This window comes from Glandiceps talaboti, chromosome 7 (assembly GCF_964340395.1).
Source record: "Glandiceps talaboti chromosome 7, keGlaTala1.1, whole genome shotgun sequence".
In the NCBI taxonomy this organism is placed as follows: Eukaryota; Metazoa; Hemichordata; class Enteropneusta; family Spengelidae; genus Glandiceps; species Glandiceps talaboti.
This window is the reverse complement of record NC_135555.1, coordinates 13190281-13206094: the sequence shown is the minus strand read 5'-3', so window position 1 is coordinate 13206094 and position 15814 is coordinate 13190281. Positions and strand designations below refer to the sequence as shown.

Here is a 15814-nt window from a genome sequence, read left to right as displayed (position 1 = left end):
TTCTTTCCCATATTTTTATAAAATGTTATCATTTCCATACAGAATTGCCAGAGAAACATCAAAGTCTACATGGTTGTCTTTGGGCTATAGGTGTTCATGGCTATCGCTCCTAGTTAGTGTACTTTGGTATTATAATGCAGCTATTTCCTGAGACCGCAGCTGGTATCTGATGTCCCTAGGAGGATAATTGGCATTGAGATCTGTCATGACTTAGTAATAGTTGACTTGTATGTAGTATTAGAATGACATTTCACACAATACATTGTTAGTGGTACATTACTGAATTGTTATATTTCAAGGCAATATAATTATAAAGCTATCATAACAATATAACTTAACTCGACCAGTTCATAAGTACAATTTTTTGGGGGGCCCCTGTACTTGTTGAATTATCTATCCTTGCCATAATGATCATCTGTAAATTTTAATACATTGTACATTTGCTAATAAGATAATTATATTTTGTATGCTTATAATCTCTGGCGACAACATATAAAAATATTATCATGGCATCAAAATGTGATGGTTTGACTGGAATATATCTTCATGAACATGGATATCTTCAAATCTGTTCTTGACAGTGTGGCTAGGTTTTTATACACATTTCATTGTTCATCTGATGTGATCAAATAAAAACTACTGTTGCCATGGCAACAACCTAGAAGATGGCAGATTCAGGTAATTCTAGTTAATTCTAGTTTAAAATAAGATAATAATTATAAATATGTAGAGTGTTTACTGGCAATAGTGATAGGTATGTCAATATCAAAGAAAGTGAAAAAAAGTATGCATACAAATATGTTCTGGCTAAATGCAGTGCAAAATGCCAACGGTATATTGCGCCCTCTAGCGGTTGTGATTACTGCTGAAATTCAAGCTCTTAAGCCAGAGCTCTGCAAGTAACATTGCCAGTGCCGTTTCACAGTTATGCGATATGCTTCGTTACATGTCCTGAAAACATGTCTCATCACCTAGCTGAAGATTGTAGTTAATTTCAACAAGTGAGGATAACACAACAGTTTGAACTTGGACAAATTTCACTTTACCATTATAACTGATGTTGATAACCGTTTCTGAACCTTGAAAGAGAGCCAGCTGGAGATAAATAAAAATAACATGTAACGTTATACATACCGATGTTTCACTTCAAAAACGTGGAAAGTCATCGTCAACAAACGAGTCGTGAGACTAGAGATGCAGTGATTTGGCTACTCTAAGTTATCAATAAATGTTGTGATAGTGTAAAAATCATAGTAAGTTAGGTAGTCTTTTCGAGACCCTTTTACCCACAATTCCTCAGGCCTCCATGGTGATAAACAATATGGCCGACGACTCCGTCTGATTGTTATGAAGTAGTAATGTACATTATTTAGGATTCGCAGCCCTTTAAATGGTAAGATATTTTATGATTTTTTGCATGAATAGGATGCGATGTTTGTCTTTATTCCTTAAAACACACACAACGATCTGGGGTCATTCGGGTGACAAAATTGCCAGCTACCTGCAGCGACTCAAAATATCAAGTGCCAAATCAATAATCCGATTGCCGACGTTGACATTTGATTGGAACGTTCAACAGTCTAGATCAACAGCCTACACGGACGATTTCAAACAGACATTATCTCTTCGCCTGTCAGTACAACCCAGATGATCCCTAGTTAGCTAATTTTCGCCAGACAAGCCATAATATAGTCGAAATATAGACTAAATCGGAGAGATTTTAACACATTGATGACTTCCAATATGTGGGGAATCGATCGCCCTCTTTCAGGTACACTGCAGTTGCAGAGTAAGGTACATGAACAGTGATTTTATGAAAACAATGAAAATTCATAACATGATCTCATTTGATGCAATAATCACTAGTATCCTATTGCGTACGAGTAATACTTGGTGACAGCACTGGTAATATGTGAAATGAATACTACATGTAACTGTTGAAATGTTATTTGTTTATATTTTACCACAGTACTTACATGATGTAATAAGGAAACAAGCCGAAGGTCAAACCAGGGCTTGAAGACCCAAACCATTTCACACAAGGAGTTGTATATATATTTTACATTTATATATATATATTCCAATAAAACAAGCAACAATGAGTTTAGCACAAGCTCGTAAAATCCTTGACCTGAGCAAAAAGAGGCCAGGACAAAATGATGATGAGACAAGAGCTCAGTATTATTGGAGGAGACTCAAGGAAAGTGTTAGACTGACAGTGAAAAGTGTCTACAAAGCTGATCTCAAAAGTGTTGTAATAGGACATGGCGTACATCATATGAGGAAATTAAATCATATTACGGAAATTACTGAAGTTCTTTTCAATCCAGAAACAAAGGTAAGTAAAGACAGATATCTCACAAAAACTGCGCTCAAATATATTCAATTTTTTGTGTCAAAGGTGAAAGGTCATAGATCGGTGACCTTAATCTAAAGGCTCAGTTCCAATTAGGATTAGAATTTAGGTGTGAAATATAGTTGTCTGGCAAAACTAGAAAATGTAGGTCCAGAACAAAATAATCATCTTATTTATTACACTGATATGATATGATAGCACCATGAGTTAAGAGAACCTTGGATTGAATCATGGGCCTTTAAGAAGCTGTTAGAATATACATGTTGGCCATCTGCTGGAGTTTCTTATTTTTAGTACAATTTAAGACTTTGTAAACTTACATTTGTAGAGACTACTACTCATACTAGTGTATAAGACAATCAATTCTTTATACAGGTGCTCTTAGAATCTCTTTCTAGAGTACATGTACTATTAGTAGTTAGAGATACAAGTCCGCGTGAGTCCTACCAATCACACTATGTATCATACAGTATAATTTGTAACTTGTATTGTGTTACTTTATATAAAGCTTTGCCACTTTTGCTTTATATCACAATCTCTGGTGCTCTACTTTCAAAACATTAGAAGTAAGAACATTTTCTATTCCCGTGGAAATATTTCAAGATAAACCTTACATATTATATAGTTATCAGTGGCACTCTGATAGCCTGGCTATACACAATGTGACACGTGTAGTGTAGACAATCAGATCACCACTACCGGGGGTAATAAATCTATCTCCACAGTCTATCTCTACATTTGAAAAATGAAAGAAATAACAAAATATATCATACTTTTTCATGGTATCCTATCTAAAAGTGTCTGACAATGTACTCTATACTAGTAGTACTTCAATTTACTTGCATTCTCATTTTCCCCCAGATCGACCATTACTGATAAATTTATCTATTCATGTACATTTTGTGCTGTTTATGTTTATTCATATATCTATTCATATATATTTTGTGTAGGAATATTTAACACTAGATGGTAAAGGCATTAATGTATTTCATATGGATGGAAGAAAGAAAGACCATATTGAACCTGAAGAAGACTTTACACGATTGATTTATGCCAGGGAAGTCAATGAATACATTGGTTGGACACCAGGTGGTGATGAGTTATTGTTGTTGTCAGATGACTTTGAACTCATCTCTGTCGGCAAAGTTCCACAGAAGATTTATTCAGTGGTGTATAATGAACAATGTAATGAAGTTGTCAGTGGTGGTGTTGGCAATGTCACAGTAAGTAGAAGATGTATAGACAGGAGGGTAATATCTTTATGGCTTGAATACACAGTGTTGTCCCTGTCAAAGTGACAATGACACCTGTGCCCAAATTCTCTTGTAATTTGTAAGCATCCTCTTGATGACATCAAATCACATGCTATACCACAGTATCCTAAGTCAAAACGAATACTAGCAAAAACTGGCATACTTACATGTTTCTACAATTTTATATATGAAAGCCAGATAGAAATACTGACGAGCACAATCTACCTGAGAGATTACATGATTGAGATGTGGTAAAATGAGGTACATTTAAAAGTTTATATTATGGTTTTGTTTGACTTTCACTGTAGTTTCCGCTGCAGCATTTTTCTCAGGGATAAACTAAAATATATGTGTGCTTCCTGAAGCTACTTTTCTAGCTTGTCTGTCCAAAATAACTGATAAAACACAAAGGAAACTGTATGAATATGAAATGTTTATCCTTTATCCTATCCTGAGGTCTTATACACTTAGCAATATCACTGGTTTGTAATGTACACAGTAATCTAGACTGTAAGATACATTCCACCATCAATAATCTGTGGGTAGGGGTGGGGGGTGGGGCTGCTGCTAGAGAGGCACAGCACCTCGTATCTTACAGACTAATGGTAATTACACCTGTTTAGTTTCAAGTTCACAAGTTATCTCCTTACATTTTGACAGTCCTGGAGTTTCCGATATGCTGCCAAACATCTGATTCCCAGGAAGATGGCTAAACAAGGACTCACATCCCAGGACGTCTTCCCACTGCTGTGTTTGGAAGGAACTGCCAGTCGAACTCAGAGAGCATTTACTGCCTGTGGTACTGCTGTGGCAGTCTTCAATCTGTATGAAGGCAAACTGTTGGCTTATAAGAAAGACTTGCATGTCAGGAATATCACAAAGTTAGTAAGAATTAAGTGTTTTCTTGTTGTGGAAGTTTACTTGAAATGTTTGCAGAATGAATTAGATGATGACTGAAGATGAGCCAATACATTTGTTGGTATGAGTAATAATTGCCAGTGAAATATCATATCATACATACATTTATGTACGTCTGACAATGAATGAAATGGGGATTTGTTGATGTATCATTTGCTTGCAAAGAATTGAACTTAGTTTAGGAACACATTTTAAGTAGAACAATATTTGATTTTTGAAAAAAGTTTGAAAAATTTTTGAAAAAAAAAAGTTTAAAATTTTTGTTTTGAAAAATTCACACTGCTAAAAATTGTATTTAATGAATTTGTTATATTTCCTTTTTGTTTCTCAACACCATTTTTCTAAAAACACTAAAATGGGACGTGGTATGTCACACTGTGTCACATCTTGTCATACAATAAAAGTAGCTTGTATTGTAGAGAACCAAAACTCTGTAGTTTGTCAAATTTAAACAAACGACTTTGAAGTTAGAATAGATTATTCAGCACAGCTTTGTTATAATCCACTGAAGCTATTCCATTTATGATCTGTTTGTTTTGTCTTACAGCATCTTGTTCTTCAACCCACTAAAGAACCTAGTCACGGCAGCAAGAGATGGATCCATTAAAATGTGGGATGATTCCTGGCGTTTAAAACTAGTGTTTGTGGGCCATAGTGGGGCTGTCAGTAGTATCGTTGTCTATCCCTATGGTCCATACATCATGTCAGCTTCACATGACTGCACAGTCAGAGTTTGGAGTCTGGAAACGTGTGATCAAGTTGATATGATTGAAACAGAGGAACCAGTCGATGGGATAGGTACTGTGTTACATGCTGACAATGTGCATAGTTTCTCAGCATTTACGGTGGATCTCTGGAGAATCCGGGATATACACACCATGCATACAGCAATAGGGTGAGTAAGGGATATACTTATCATGCATTCATAGTAGGGGGAGGGGGGTGGGGGGTGGGGAGTGAAAAATAAAATAAGATAATAACAATGATGTAAAATAGAGTTTGATTATAAAGGCATTCTAAATCTACTCAGAGGTATGAATTCTATTTCAAGATATTAAAATTAATCGATTTGGAAATGTTCTTGAATTACATAGAGTACTGAACCCACATACATTCCTTATTATGTATGTTTCTTAATTGTAGACACAAGGTTGACCATATAAGGATAACGGATAGACCAGAACCTGAGGTGAGGATATATCTAAGACTGTACTACTTGACTATATGTGTTTTTAACCGAACTGAACTATAAGGTTCAGTAGTGTTAAGAGGCATGGCAAAGTGTTTGTTTGTATGTAAACAACTGAAAGTCAAAAACCATGCACTTGGCCAATTACTGTGATATTTGTTGGGTGTGTAACTTTAGTGTCTGGTTGTGATATTGTTCAAAGGAAAACTATGAGATCAGTGAACGTGATATACAAAGTAGGTCTAAAAGAACGGTAGTAGGAGCCATGCCCATTGCCACATTATTATCAACAACAATGTGTTGTGTAAAAGTGTAAAAATAGTGCTGGGTATGATACCAATCAACCTACCTAATTATTGCTTCATTTATCCAACCCTACAAAAATACCTGCATAGTATGCAGTTGTGTGTTAACACCATTGGCATTCATTTTGAGAAAATGTGAAATTTTATGTTTACTTTACAATAGAATGGTAATAGATATCTCACTAATTTACAGGAGAAATCTAATATTGGATTTTACATTATACATGTATACAGAAATGATTTTTGAAAGTCAATATTTTCATCATCTTTACTGTTACTTGTGTGTTTTCCATTTTAGTGTCCACCCCGTGCTTTAGTTGTAACAAGAGATGCCACAGTAAGAGTTGTAGCACCCTGTAATGGTAATGTTATCACATCACTTATTGTCAATCAGAAGGTTGGAGTAGCTGATGCTATTTATGCACAGGCTGAAGGTAAGGCAAATGTACACCTTTAGAAATTATGATAAATATACTTTAGTGAACCAAATCAATTTGAGAAATTGATATACATGTACTATAGTCTCCACTTGTACAACATCCAAGTGCCTGAGTGTTATGCAACAAGAAACCAGAGTACCATGTCCCAGGAAAAAGTACACCTTTCAGTAGGATCAAAAGGAACATCACCCTTCTGTTTTTATCAAACCTAGTCAGTGAAAGGTTCAAACACAGACTGTAGTGGCTTGCTTAGGCATATGAGCTTACCACTCAGTCAACGACAACCCCACAACATTATATTTTGATAATGGTGCCTAAGTATTGAAATGTAAAGTTTTAGATTATGTAAAATTTAATTTGAAGAGATTTATTAATCTTAACCCAGAAAATACTGATAAGAGTCATGAAAAATGTACATAACAAAAATAATGTATTCTTAAAAAATATATTTTTAATACATAAATTATTTTAATGTGTATCATCCAGTGTTGTTGAAATCAAGATTATTCTTTTTCCTTGTCCTTGTGTAGAGACAATGTTTGTTGCATTGAAGAACGGTGATATGGTACGTGCTGATACTAAATTTAACCCATCTGTCATCAAACATACCTGGAATGGTAGTGAAGGAAGCGGTAAGTTAGCTAGGGTAATATTGTCATCATTTCTAAAGGAAAGTAGATTGAGGAACCAGTACATGCATTATACTTGACTGAGTTTAAATATTGGTATGCCGTATGCTAGTTATACATCTTGCTGTCGTTTTCAAAAGAAGTGCCATAAGAAGGTATCCCAGATTAGGAAATGTTGCATGACACTACCAGAAACAGTCAACAACATGTGGCTGTAACAATTCCTCAAGTTCATGAAACCTACTTGAGCTGGCATAAAATCAATAGAATTGTCTGACTGGTTAAGAATGCAACCATCTTTTGCCATGAAACACTGAGGAATGATGATTTTATCAAAGGAGGCTGCACAACTATCAAAGCCCTCACTTCTGGTCGAGAAACTGCTTCTGAACTGAACAGCACTCCTAGTGGCCAAAATATATAATCTTTTGTTTTTGTGATAACCAGAATGAAGTATATTGATGTTAGCTTTGTGTACTAAAATGGTAAACTTTGTTCATACTATAATACTCAGGGGTTAGTTATGCATTTGGCACTTGTAATAGGAGTCAGCTGAGCAGATTGTACACTGTGTGGTTGTACTTTTCAAGAGTCAAAATCAATTAACTGGGAATCACACCTCAGAATCATACATTTGTTACAGTGACTATAAATTTGCTTGAGGCTAAGTCCATCTTGTTCTATTTTGACCCTCAAGTGTGAGGTAAAACTTTATTAAAGGCACCAAGAATCAGATTTCAGTAAACAGAAAACAATCCAAAGTGTTTTGCAGTAGGATTGAAAACAAGTGCAATCAGCAAGAAAACACTGTAGTATAATATACCAGTAATCTCAGAAGCAATGTCCTTCTACATAACTACAGGTCAATACTATTCAGAATTGTGAGTTTGCCTGTATAAATTATGATGTTATTGGAAAACACATCCAGCAGTATCATGCTGTTTGTTGATTATGTGTAGGTTATGTTGTGAGAAAATGACATACTGATAGCCCCCCTTCCTTTCTGTTTTCATTCTCCTGCAGAAAGGGAACATATGAACTGCCTTTGTCTATATGAATACATAGTAGAGAATGCCTTAGAAACCGATGTATGGAAGGGTTTGTTGAGGACGTCTAAAGTGAGTGTACAGAACCCTACCAAAGGGTCAGCAATGAGAGGTACAGATAGAACACTGGTAATGGGTGGACGTAAAGATGGCTACCTTGCTGTACTAGACTGGGATACCATGGAAGTCAAATACAAAATTGAGGTAGGAAAAACATTGAGTTTATATTCCGATTTTCTTTCCTGTTATCAGGGTTTGGTTAGTAGATTTTGTACAATGTTACAAATGAGCATACTAAAATGGTGCCAGGACCATACCCATAGCAATGATATGAAAACAATATGATTATACTAAGCTGTACTAAGACGTCAGCATTCCACAATGTAACAGACCCCCTAGCAACAATGATAATGCCCATAGCGATTGCATCTCATGATAACTATTATTTTATCTGGGTCAAATTTAGCTGTGTGCCTTTGAGACATTAAACATCCCACCCTCATTTACTGAATTCCCAAATAACCATCAGCATCACAACTGCAAATTTAAGCTATTATTTTCATTAATGATTAAACAATGGTGAATTAAATTTTATAAACCTGAAATAGAATTTTACTCCCTAAGGACATCATAGTATTAAATAATCATTTGATTTCTTCATCAACAGTATGAGTCCGTCTCCATGCGTTACACATACATTACTATAGGTGCACTTTAGAATATTGAAGTCAACCTTCATCAAGTTCTTGTTCTAGTTGGACCAACCCCTCTAGATTCCTGTACAGTTGGTTGTGCTTCAGTGTCATTGGCAGTATGTGTTATATTTCAAAGATAAATTTGTACTACTTTCTTGTCCATTTCTTTGTAGGCGCATGGTTACAAGGGAGTGCTAAGTCTTCTTGCCAATTCTAAAGATGATCAGCTTATCTCTGCTGGTTTGGGTAAGTGTCATTACAACAGTACAAAGCTGTACTCCAGCACGTCAAGTCTTTATTGTTGAAGTTTGGTTGACAGCAAATCAGGAGAAAAACATTTTTCTGTTGTGTCAAGACACATTTTAACAGGATAAAGTTTAATTATGACTCACTGATAATACAAAAAGTCTTTGCAAATATTCAGACTTGTTAGAAAAATTAGAGCGCGGCGTAAACAGTACTTACTACCCCCAGTATCAGGGATGTACAAACCGGAACATAAAATGTTATATTTACAAATATGTCAAAACTTGAATGAAATCAACACCGATTGTTGACATAAATTATCATTTTTAATTATGTAATGCAATGACAGAGACAGAAAGTCTACTTAGTAAGTATTTGTGTTTCACCTGGGTGTTTTGAGTTTTGTCGTCCCCCCTCCCCCCATCCCCAATGTCAAGTTTTACCCTCTCAATACCCAATACATACTACCATACTGAGTTACTTTTACCTGCTCTGTCTGAATCCCACTCTTTAGCATGTGGTGATATTTGCAATAAGTTCAAATCTCCAAGTACACGAGTTTGTACAATACGAACTATGCATGATATTTTTGATCATTTGAACATTCTCTTGAAATGCACATTGGTAGTTTGACAACCAGGCATTTTGGTAGACATTCATTCCCGCATCTATGGAGGTCAATTTGTATTCAGCAAATATCGGTTCTGATTATTGGGTTATATATAGTATCACTATACGAAATTGCTTACTTGTTAAATATTGGTATCATTATCAGATGCAAACAATGCTTCAATCTGTGTAGTGCTCGTAAATGTTTACATTTTTGGAGTCCTCACAAATACATTTCAAGAGTCCTCACAAATACCTGATACACGTCATTGAAAAAAAAACCATACAGTCCATATACCGTAGATGTGTAACTTTGACAAAATGCATGTTAAAAATGTTGTCATCAAATATTAAATGATGATACACACTAACTTAATTTACCCCTAACTGGTACCTCTGATGAATGTGTTCTCAGTCTTGTCTTTGTCTGTTGTGTTCTGTATTACTAGTAAGTGTATTTCAAATGTACATATCAAAATTGTACAAATACATGTAGTACGTACTAACAATCTTTGTTTGTCACACTTTACTGCAAAAACTAAGATCCTGAAACTTCTACTAGTAAGTACTTTGAAGGTAGCAGGTTTATTCACACTTAACTTCACACAATCTGATGTCATTAATCTCTGTAATGCATCCTTGTATCGCTTTGTCATCTCCTTACTTTGTTGTGTATTTTTGTATTATAATAAAGAGTCAGAGCTGTTTCTTTAAATTTCTGTACATAAATGTTTATTTCTCTTTCTGATGTAAAAATCAGCCTCTTTGCCTCTGTCTGTAATATTGTCTCTTTTCAGTTATGTTGTCAATTATAAAGCTGTACAATCAACCAATCAATCAATCAATCAATCAATCAATCAGTCATGTACTTGCCTTGCACACATTACTTGTCATGTGTGTGTCACGTGTTGTGAATCAATTTTAGCCAGTTGCACTCACCAAGGGAAAAAAAATGCATCTTCAACATTTCAAAAGTTTACAATCATGTGCCCCTAAACACATGCTTTGGGCATACCATGAATTTCACATCTGCAGTGTACTCGTTGAAAATTATTTAACTGATGAGGAAGAAAGTTTCTACTTGTGCAGTCAAGCATTTTTTGGAAATCAGATCCCAAATTTTGTGACTCTTCATCAGCATTATCAGGAGTGAAATAACCTGCTGTCATATGCGTAACTAATCACATCTGAAACAAGTTGAAGTACATGTATACCCCTGATGATGCTGACGAGACTCAGACATCAGCAAAATTTGGGACTTTCCAAACATGTTTAGAGTAGAAATTTTAATTTATAACTATGAAACAAGAGTCCACAAACATTCATTCTTGCAATGTAAATGCTGATATTTGCATGATAAAATTTAAAAAAAAAAAAAAAAATTTGCTAGATGTGTCCTTTGTGTGTTTTCCAGTATTAAACTAGGACAGATACCTGTACAGTAGCTTTGGACAAACTCTGATACATTTTTCTTGATGTGTTGTTTTACAGATAATGTGATCAAAGTGTGGAGAGTCTTTCCATTTGCTGATGAGTCATTGGCACCTTTGATGTCATTCTACTGTGCTAATACTCCATTACATATGTCTGTTATGAGAAGTAATCTAATGGTAGCATTCCAGGAACCATCAACAGCTACATACAATATTGTCAAGTATGATCTCCTCTCAAAACGTAAGTAAATCAATCAATCGATCAATCAATCAATCAGTCAATCAATCAGACAGTCAGTCATTAGTACCAGTTTTGTTACGTTAGCAGTATGTTTTGACTTTGATTCAGTTGTTCTTTCCTATTGAAAAGGGCTTCTCTCACCTCTGCACATGTTCTATTTTCTAGACCTTAAAATGCCCTTTGAAAGTACAGATATATGGATTAGACTAGCTTTAATACGGATCGTTTATAATGCAATGGTTCGTTTTCATTTCCTTTCACAGTACGTTTTGACCACACTCCAGATGAAGATCATGTTGATGACATAACAGGTCTGACTTGTTGTTCACGGATGAGAATTACCGCATCTTGTAGTAGTGATTGTACATTGAGGATTTGGAATGAAGCTAACAGACTTATCAGGTTTGTCTACTCACCTATAAACTCATCAACCTTTGCCAGCTTTATAACCTGTTTACATACATCATTGGATCTGGGACTCCACTGTCTCCAATACACTTGTCCTAGAATTAATACCTGTGCGTGGAGGCATAGATCTAGTGATGTAGATGGGCTATGTCAGTGCTTGATGCTCACGAACCCTACCTCAAGTAAAGTGCTTCATCTATATTCTGATATCATGTGCAGCGTTTACAGATTTCACAATGATTAGTACCAGTTTTCACAGCTTTGGTTATAATTGTTCTCAACCAAACAGGGTGGTAGCTAAATCAAAGTATGGTTGTGAGATCTTTACATGTAATACTTGAAATACACAAAATATTTTGAAACTTGTCTTCATTATTTTTCACAGAATAATGCACATTGCAAACAATTTCTATTTTCTTACCCACCTAATAACTTCCATTGTACATGTATGCAATTGATATATCTTTCAAGTTATTTGTTGTTTCACTATCTGTAATTAATATACTTATAGGTTAGTCAAACTGAATGCAGTGCCAACCAGTCTGTGTTTCAGCAGTCAGAAGGGAGACATATTGATAGGAATTGGTAAACATTTACACAGGATAGAATACAAGAAATGTAAGTACTTTAGTCTGGATATTTTCATCAGAAATTGTAAGAATCGTCAAGATAAGAAGTCAAGATTAGGGAAGGTTCAGGTGTGATGTATTTTGTGTCTGTAGACAAATCCCTCAGATGAAAGGAAGTGAAGTTAGTATAGGATCACCAACAGACTGCCTCCATGATGTCTTGTATAAAGAAGACCCTGGGTAGTGAGTCCAGGATGTGGCCACTGCCCTAACAGTGGTCTACAACCCTGCCAAGACCCAGTCATTCTTGCTTTCCTAGCTGGTGACATAACTGGACTGTCACTTCAAATCCATTGAAACACATCCTAACATGATCAACTGATGCATTATTAAAGGCCATGGTTTCAATCCAAGATTCTTGCATTAGTGCTGTCTTTAAATATCATTGGAGCAAAAAGGATTACATACGAGTATTCTTATATTCAGAACCAACTATTTCTATTGCTCTGTTGGACAACTGTTTTAAACTGAACCAGAACTACACCTTTTTTAACACACAAACAAGGAAAGCAGTACATGTAGATAATTAATTTATCAATCTAGACATCCTATACCATTCATAATAGAATGTCTGTTTGTTCAAGTTTTCCATGATTCAACAGATTTTCGTATGGGTTTGTTTTGTTGTAGATATGCCTAAAGCATACATGATGAAGATGGTATCAATGCAGTTTCGAGAAGCAGTAGATGAACCGACAATACCGTATGATGGCGATTTAATACATTACATGACAAATGATGATGTCAAGAGATTAAAGAATGCACACTCTTCACTTTACAAGTAGGTGTATTATCATATAAAAGTACCAGTGAGTTCTTGCATCGGTGTGTGCACATACTACCTGTAGGGGTATTTGCACTACAGTGCTATATCAAAAACATTTATTGCATACCTGTATGTGGATGAACACACAAGCTTGCCATCAGTCACAGAATGACTTGAATGCATCATCACATTTTTATGACTTTGCTTTTTCTAAAATCCTATCTATTAATAATAGAACCCTATGATGCAGACATGCTAGTTTGGGTACACAAGACTGATTTTAGTTCAATGTCATTTCTTCATTTGTCCATCATAACTGACATAAGGGGCCATGTCACTACGAGTCACAGGTAGTTATACCCATGCAAGCTTAATTTAAGAAAAAAAGTGGGTGACATTTTGACACATATTTTGAGCTATGTAGAACAAAGGATGAAATGGATGTTGTCATGACATGGAATGACCAGAAAGTAAATTACACATTTTCTGTTTGAACATGTACAACTTGGCTTGTGTATGGTAGAAATTCAGTCATAGTATGTTTCAATCAATCGTTCATTCAGTTGAACTGAATATACACTTCTAATATATTGTTCTTGGCATCTCTAGATTTGATCATTTTATGGACATTCTGACAGATGAAGAAAATGAAGAACTTACAAGGGAAAAGAAAATCAAAGAAAAGGTAAGATCAAAATTGGTGCAAGAAATGGTGAATACTTCTATTGACAAAGAACAATCCTATTATGGTTTGTGGGCAGATGACCAGACAAGATGTCAGTCTATAGCTTCATTGGAAACAGATATGTGGGCCCTATTCAAACAAAGGCTCTAACATGGTTCATAATCACGGTACCTAGAACAAGATGAGTTCTTACAAACAAGCAAGAAACAGTTCATTATCAAAACAGACATGTTGAATTGAATCTTATGTAAAAATTATGTGGCAAACAAATAAGCGATTTTGCTGAAATTGTTTTCGCTATGACTCGATTTTGAAACTAATTACATAATATGATGCAAGGAAGGAAACAAAGCAAGCAAGGAAACAAAATTTGTTGGTTGTCATGAACATGGTTGCAATTTTTATTTCCTCCCTGAGTCCCTACCAGTCATCCCATACATCTAAGCAAATATAACGTTTCAGGTAGAATTATTACATCTGTTTTCTTCTCTTCCTGTAAATTCTCAGGAGTACGCCATGCTTATTGCTAGAGACAGTGAACTGAAGAAAATCCGTGATGGACAATTTGGACGGAAGAAGAAACCTAAACCACCTCCTAGAGTACGAGAAGAGGCATTCCAGAAATATTTGGATTTAATGCCCAAACCAGAACAAATCTTTGTAAGTAAAAACACTAAAATTAATATCAGTCTATAAATATGATATATACCTGTAGCTTACAAGTTACATACATTGTATATCATTTAAAGTGGTCATATGGATGATGAGGATTGGGTATTTATTTTGGATTTTTAATTTACAAAACAATTTTGTCATGGCTTCCTATTTGAAAAATCAACATGAAACAACATATGCCAAGTCCTTGTTTGTAACTCTTTAATTTGCAAAACATTTTTTTTTAAATGTGTAAAATATCATATTTTATATAACAAAACCTACTCTATATGTTTACTTAGAACATTTTGTTGTCTTTGTATATTTTGTAGGTACCAAAGGATGATTATTTCAATGTGAATGCATTTATGGAAGTACCAGAAGAGAAAGGTAAGAATGCCCAATTGTGGTGACATCCAAGATTCTCAATACTATACAAATAACTATGCTACAAGTGCAATACACTATAATTATGTTCCAGCACAGGTCAGGTCATTGTTCAAAAATTAGTGCCCCCCCCCCCCCCCCCCCCCCCCACCGTACACTGTCTCTTGTAACTGATAGATGGCAGTATTGTCAGACATTACAGGGAAAATGAAGTATGAATATCTGCTACCCCCAGCAGAATTGGGGACAGTCACTGTCTGCAATATACATTCTGTTAATGTATGCATTTTGACTGAACTTATCTGCTGTGAAATGAATCACTGTAAAAATGGAACCCCTTTCATGAGTGACAACAGATTTATTAAATGAGGTGTAAATTATAATAATATTAACTAACTTACATTAGAGCAAACAAAATTGATGCATTTGTGTTTTTTCTTATTCTTAACTTATCCAACTTTCACAACTGTGTCATATCTGTGTCACTTCTATTCCTACCAGGAGAAGCACCATTCCGGGAATATGATGATACTGGTTTCTTCCCGAACCCAACTGCTGTAAAGTTAAAAGAAGAACAGATAGAGGATGAAGATGGGGAGACAGTAACCAAGAAGAAACCACTTCCAATCAATCCGTCCGGGTTTATTCCTAATTCCGTCCTTGTGCGGCTACTGTGGCCGGCAGAGGAGACTGCAAAGATGCAATCGGATTCATGGAAACCACCGGCCCTGACTGAAGATCAACTAGCTGAGATCAATGCAAGAAAGAGGGTGAGTCAATATATTCTGATTTATTTCAGGACATTTTCACTTCCACAGAGAGATAGTTTATATTGTGTATTTCAGTATTAAAGGGTGTTTGACGGTTGTTTCAGAAAGCAGAAAGTTTCTGATGAGACCCAGAGGGAAATCAATATTTCAAGTTA

At 35.4% G+C, this 15814-nt stretch overlaps 1 protein-coding gene across 1 annotated transcript in view; it reads left to right on the top strand.

Annotated features, from left to right (window-relative positions):
- The first annotated feature begins 1322 nt into the window (after nucleotides 1–1322).
- LOC144437965 (uncharacterized) overlaps nucleotides 1323–15814 on the top strand; it is a 30347-nt gene continuing 15855 nt past the window's right edge. The window contains exons 1-19 of the mRNA XM_078126999.1: nucleotides 1323–1393; nucleotides 1970–2338; nucleotides 3307–3579; nucleotides 4270–4490; nucleotides 5075–5422; nucleotides 5671–5716; nucleotides 6320–6455; nucleotides 6992–7093; nucleotides 8114–8340; nucleotides 9005–9077; nucleotides 10230–10247; nucleotides 11178–11360; nucleotides 11624–11762; nucleotides 12280–12386; nucleotides 13028–13178; nucleotides 13773–13848; nucleotides 14356–14508; nucleotides 14835–14892; nucleotides 15391–15659. Coding sequence (XP_077983125.1) covers nucleotides 2099–2338; nucleotides 3307–3579; nucleotides 4270–4490; nucleotides 5075–5422; nucleotides 5671–5716; nucleotides 6320–6455; nucleotides 6992–7093; nucleotides 8114–8340; nucleotides 9005–9077; nucleotides 10230–10247; nucleotides 11178–11360; nucleotides 11624–11762; nucleotides 12280–12386; nucleotides 13028–13178; nucleotides 13773–13848; nucleotides 14356–14508; nucleotides 14835–14892; nucleotides 15391–15659 — 2820 coding nt within the window. The 5' untranslated portion in view covers nucleotides 1323–1393; nucleotides 1970–2098. The remainder of the gene's footprint in view (nucleotides 1394–1969; nucleotides 2339–3306; nucleotides 3580–4269; nucleotides 4491–5074; nucleotides 5423–5670; nucleotides 5717–6319; nucleotides 6456–6991; nucleotides 7094–8113; nucleotides 8341–9004; nucleotides 9078–10229; nucleotides 10248–11177; nucleotides 11361–11623; nucleotides 11763–12279; nucleotides 12387–13027; nucleotides 13179–13772; nucleotides 13849–14355; nucleotides 14509–14834; nucleotides 14893–15390; nucleotides 15660–15814) is intronic.